This window comes from Eulemur rufifrons, chromosome 4 (assembly GCF_041146395.1).
Source record: "Eulemur rufifrons isolate Redbay chromosome 4, OSU_ERuf_1, whole genome shotgun sequence".
Classification (NCBI taxonomy): Eukaryota; Metazoa; Chordata; class Mammalia; order Primates; family Lemuridae; genus Eulemur; species Eulemur rufifrons.
In genome coordinates, this window is record NC_090986.1 from 75,249,291 (window position 1) to 75,255,290 (window position 6,000).

General features: G+C 38.7%; 1 protein-coding gene across 2 annotated transcripts in view; it reads right to left on the reverse strand.

Annotated features, from left to right (window-relative positions):
- The window catches only part of USPL1 (ubiquitin specific peptidase like 1), a 34,920-nt gene extending 29,191 nt beyond the window's left edge, over nt 1-5,729 (reverse strand). The window contains exons 1-2 of one of the 2 annotated variants that reach the window (XM_069467388.1): nt 5,647-5,729; nt 1,852-1,980 (exon numbers count right to left, since the gene is read on the reverse strand). Coding sequence is in view for 1 of the 2 variants with exons in the window: in XM_069467387.1 (XP_069323488.1) it covers nt 1,852-1,980; nt 2,509-2,607 (228 nt within the window). In the remaining variant the exon portion in view is untranslated. Of the gene's footprint in view, nt 1-1,851; nt 1,981-2,508; nt 2,608-5,646 lie in introns of those variants that run through there. The other variant, XM_069467387.1, reaches the window with a different exon arrangement.
- Nucleotides 5,730-6,000: the final 271 nt, after the last annotated feature.

Here is a 6,000-nt window from a genome sequence, read left to right on the forward strand (position 1 = left end):
GGCTGGTGGGTAGGGCCAAAAGTTCTAACTCTAACTCTAACTCTCTAATCACTTGGTCTTTCTGGGGAGTGGCCCCATCTGAGGCTACCTAGGGCTCCACTCTAAGTCACCTCATCAGTATAAACTCTGGTGTTAACAAACAGGATCATTATGAATAATAAAAGACACTCATCAGTCAGGAAATTTCAAGAGTTTCAGCTCTATGATGGGAACCAGGGAGAAAGACCAAATATTTTTCCTATTATACCACAACTAGTCTCCCTGCTTCATGTCTTGCTCATTACATTTATATTCAACCCAGCAGCCACAGTACTCCTCTTAACACCTGTCAGGTGACGCCACTTCTCTGCCAACATCCCTACTACAGCTCCTCAGTCCACCCAGAGTAAAAAAGCCAGAGACCTTACAATGGCCTACAAGACCCTGCTTGGTCCAGTTCCCCCATTATTTTTGACCCATCTTCTTTCTACCATTCTGCTGGTTTCACTGCAGCAGCACAAACATGACAGAGAGCCTCCATCCTCTCAGGGCTTTCCGGGAACTTGCTTCTCTCCCTGCCTGGAAGGCTCATTCCTCTCTTCATCTCTTTTAGGCCTCTGCTCAAATTTCACTTTTCTCAATAAAATGCTCCCCTCACCACTCTTATTTCAAATTGCAAACTCCTCCCTCCCCAGCATTCCAGTCTTCACTGCTTTATTTTTCTCCACAGCATCTTTCACTACCTGACACAAACACACAGACTTTACTTATTATCTGTCCCACTTTAGAACATAACTCCCTTAAAGGCAAGATATTTCTGTTTTATTCATTATTGTATCTAACTTTGTATCTGGAACAGTACCAATACTGTGACACTCATTAAAAAAATTGCATAAATGCATACGGAAATTTGTTTGTATTTACAGACATGCCTGGGATTATTTCTCTTCAAATTATACCCAGCGAAAGTATCTATTACTTTGGTGGTCACGTGGTCTAGTCATGTAGTCTAGTCTAGTATTTTCCAAACTTGGCTGATCATCAGATTCATCCACAAAGTTACAAAACTACAGAATTCTGTGCCAACTTGACTGAATCAGCATCTGGAGGTGAGACCCAGAAATTTATTAAAAGCACTCCAGGTGATTCTATGAACTGCTAGTTTAGCTGCAATAAACATATCTGAAATTAGAAGATTACATTTCAATCACAGCTCTGCCACTCTACAAAGATCTTATTTTCCTAAACTCCGTAAATCTATTTTCTTATTCATAAAATGGGAATACTTATCTTCCAAAGTTTTGAGAATTAAATGTGTATAAAACAGTCTCATCAACTGTCAAAGACAAAACGTAGAGTATTACACAATTTAATGAGCTCCTGTATAAAAGTTATACCAGTGGGTACAAACTACTATAATTCTAAATGATATTTAGAGCCTTTTAAAACTTTAAGTACATATTAGCTCAAGAGCATATATAATGTATTGTTTTTGGACTAACCAATTTCCAAAATACTCTGCTGGGGACATCACTGTAAGTCCCAAAATTAAACCCAAGAGATGAGTAACTATGATATGCTAATAGCTAACCAGGACTCCACAGATTTTAAAAAATAAAAATAAAAAAAATAAATCTTGACATTAATCTTCACCTCTCACAAGTCTAATGGCCATAAAAATAAACATTATGCAACAACTCAGGAAACTAGGTGGAAAAATAAAAAGCTATTTAAAATTCTAAACCAGACAGATTTTGAACCCAGATTCTCTATGTATTAAAACTCTACAGTCTAAAAATTACAAAATTAGTAAAAATTTAAACAATAAAGAAAAAGCAAAAGGCTAAAACCTATATAAGAGTAATACTTTACCTGCAGATCCTCACATAAAAAGATAGATTCTTGAAAACTAATTCGGTAAGTCTTTAAGGCTTTTAACTTTCCCTTCTCTCTACAAGCAGGACAATACCCATCTGACGTAACTTTAGCTGAATCATAATTCTACAAGAGAAATAAAGCAAATTAAAATATAGACATTCCTAGAATACACAAAATTATAAAAAGTTAAATGGAAAGGCAACCAGAAAATATTATAATTTTCAGCTAGAAGAATCCTGGTAAGATATTTTAAACACAGCAAATAAAAGAAACCCATTTAAGGCTTTAAATACAGTTATTATTCCAAAAATAATGTCTTATAGTCTTAAATATTAAATTTTAAGTGTTGAGAAGAGCATCAATTTTATTTGCAAGAAAAAAGTAACATCAACTGCCAGGGAAAATGTATGTGTCATACTTTTAAAGAATAGTAAACCACAAGGTCTATGTTTTATTTCTACGTTCACATATCAATAAAACACAGAGAGGTAAACACAGTAAAGCAATCTTTCGCCATTACTATAAGATTTCCGTGGAAGATACAGTTTTTTAGAAGGTACTTGGTAACATTAAAACCGAATTTAAGTCTCAAAAATAGGAGGGAAAAAAAAAACAACAACTTTGCACCGAGGCAAAAATAAGTTCACTAACTTTTCCCAAATACCCCACCATGTGGAGTGAAGATATCCCTATATCAGTCCCTGGTCCAATCACTGGCAAACCATTTCCAATCTTCGGGGAATCCATCATTCCGAGTCATTGGCTAATTTATGTCACTTGAAACATGTCAATATCACTAAGGATTTTTCAATGAACCCTGGAAAAAAAAAAAGTCAATAGACAATTAAATAAAAAATTCTATTTACTCTAAAAAAGAACTGTGCTATTTTATAAGATGTATCTATTAAGTATATTTTGAAGGCTGTGTCCTAGAAGAAACATTCCACAATTATGATTTTGAAGTGAAAACAATACCAATATTTAGAAATCTAGCAAATTTGTGGACAGAGTAGATATTGACAAGAAAACCAGTTTAGACAGCAGACTCATTTGCAAGCAAATTAAACAAAATTTCTAGCAGAAGTAGTTACTATTTCAAGCAAACTGTATTGACCAGAGTTTGAAAACCCTAAGTTTTTAGAGTCTACGCACAATGTGAAACAAATATGCCAGCATTATACTGAGAAAGTACTTAAAAAATCCCAGATCCATAGTGCCATTATTTGACAGGGACAAAAGAACCAATGAACCGTATATTCCATACATTCCTATTATTTTGAACTACCAAGAATACTTCACCAGTTGGGGAAAACGCTACTTTTTAGAAGTTGCCAACAAACTACTATTTTATATTATTTGCAAGTGATCTGTTATCAGAACAAAGATATAAACATTGTCATTGTATAAATTACACATGTGAAAAGCTTACTTTGAGTGTAGTCCCAAGAACCACATTTAGTAGAGTTAAAATTATGAAAGACTGGACCTCAGTGAAAGGAAAAAATAATTAAGAGCAGTTTAAATAAATATGGATTTACAATTTGGGGGAACCAGATCCAGGAGACCTTTAGGCAGACGTGAATTATCACTAAGCTGAGATGTTGTAAAATAATTCCAGGCATAAGTCTTTCCATAATTTAAGAATTCATGATTCTACATCAACCATGTCCTGGGAATCAGAGGCTCACAGGATTCACTTTAAAAACTAGTTATATTGTTCCGTTCCATCTGTATAAACTTCACAAACCTTTCAAGCCAAGGAATAATTTCAAAAACAGAAATGCTTTTTAAAAAAGTATCAGTGACTCTCAATTTCCTATTCTTGAAGAAATAACCAAAAGGCAGGGTTTCTCAACTACAGCACTAGACATTTGGACCAAATAATTCTTCGAAAAAGCTGTCCTATGCATTGTAGGATGTTTAGCAGCATCACTGACCTTTACAGTGATGTGACAGCCAAAAATGTCTTCAGACATTGCCAAATGTTCCCTGGGAGGTAAAATCACCTCACTGAGAACTACTGGTACCAACTTTTGATTTTTAGGCTCCCCACAGACAATTTATTTACTTTTGGCTAGTTCTACTTACGCTCACAAAAGGGAACTATGTAGGAAAGAGTCAAACTTCTACAGCTCCAGAGTGATTAAAAGCATGGACTTTATATCTGCAGATCTGGGTCCAGAAATTTGTAAAATTGATTTTTCCTAAGAAGTAAATGTGATAATGCATGTAAAAAACTTAGCACCTCACACATAGTAAATTAAAGCTACTATTTGGTGCTAATTTTTTACTTCACTCTGTGTAGAAAATATGCAGGGTACATTGTATCCTTCTGCAGTAGTCTCAAAAGAGAAACTGGTCGGCTTTGTATCTTGAATAAATTGTTCTTGATGAAAATTTCCATCTGCCTGAGGGAATCTAGAAAATTTTTTCAGATAGTTTCTCTGTCTCTATAGCAAAGGTAAAACATGGGGAGCCTTCAAGTCTGCTATCATGATTCCACCACCAGCATTTCAATGGAAAAAGCAGGTAGATTGGTAGTTGAAGTCCTGAACACACAAAACCCCCCAAACAAAAATTCATTTAAAAAAAAAAATACCAGAGGTGGGTTTTCCAGGTCTTCTTTTAAATACAATTTACTTTGTCTTAAATACAAAATGCCGGAGTGGTTCTTACAACTTAATTTGTCCCTAAGTAACTGCCGTTCCACCCTTCAAAAACTACCTGCTCCTACTTTCTGTATCTCACCTAAATTTTGGCATCTCCATGCTTCCAAACATGCAAGTCTAGGAAATTTGAGTCTTTCTCTACTCTTTCATTACCGTCTTCTTCACGCAATAAAAATCACCAATTCTATGGACAGTTCTTTGGAAAGGTCTCAAATCCCATTTCTTACCCACTCCACATCACTGTCAAAATAATGCTCTTATAAAACAAGTCTGAACCTGTCACTGCTCACCTTAAAAACACCTTACTCCAGCAAGATGACAGGCAAGTCCGTCCAAACAGCCCAATATGACCTAAAGATAGTACTACGACCTAAATAAAGCTCACGGCACTCTGAGACCAACCTAGCCTTCCAGTTTTATCTTCCTAAACACCACTTCACTTCCAGCATCTTTCTTCTAACATCCCCTTTTCATACCTCTGTAGCCACTAACGCTTCATGAGCCCTAACGTGAATTATTGGCCCATCATGGACCCATTTACAGAACAATGAATGCGTCAAGTTGGCCACCGGAATCGCAAAAGGTATGCAATTAAAGTTAATTCACAATCCTTTGTGCAAAATGGGGAAACCCAGACAAATAGCTGTTCGAAGATGGGCCTTATTTCCATTTAAGCTTGCCCTCCGAGACCAAGTGGGCTCCGCACGTAAACTGTAAAAGGTGAGGCCACAACTGCCTCGAAGCCGGAAAATAGAGTCGCTTTTCAGCCCAGTCCTGTCTGGTACCAAACCCAGCTGTCCTGAATCAGAGATGGGTAGGACCAAGCGAGGTGGGTTTCAAAACCCAACCTTGGAAGCCAAGAAGGAGCAGGGTCCGTTAACCCTCCCCATCTCCACACTCCTTAGGAGACGAAAACAAACTCTGGTTTCTCTTCAGCGTTTACCTCTCTGAGCCCAAACGGATCTGTTACTCCAATTCTGTACCTTAATCACCAACTCTTCCCACCCCAGCCTTGCCCGGCCCATCCTTTCAGCGTGGCCACTACCCCACGGGTCATCCCAGCTCTGTCCCTTTTCCCCATATCGACAGCCAAAAGAAACTACTCCCTCTCCTCCCTTACCTGCCGCGGGCACTCCCCTTCTTCGTACCGGGTCGATCCAAACTCCTGTTCCAGCTTGAGCGCCACACCACCTAGTTGCAACGTTCAACTCACGTTACCCCCGGACTGCTCCTCCCCCACCCGCGTCTCCGCTAGGAAAACGGCTTCCGGTTTGAGTCCGCGGCAAAAGAGTCCCCCTCCCTGCTACACGAAGGGCCTGAAAGGACGTTGGCGTGGCGGGGAAGGAGAAGACGGGAGCACTTCCGGCCGCGCTCTTCAGAGGCGTGGCTGTCTGTCTTGCCGCAGCCGCAGTTTCAACTGCGGGGACTAGTAGGGGCGGGGCCGGTGGCTGCAGAGCCCGCCATGTGTGAGTGG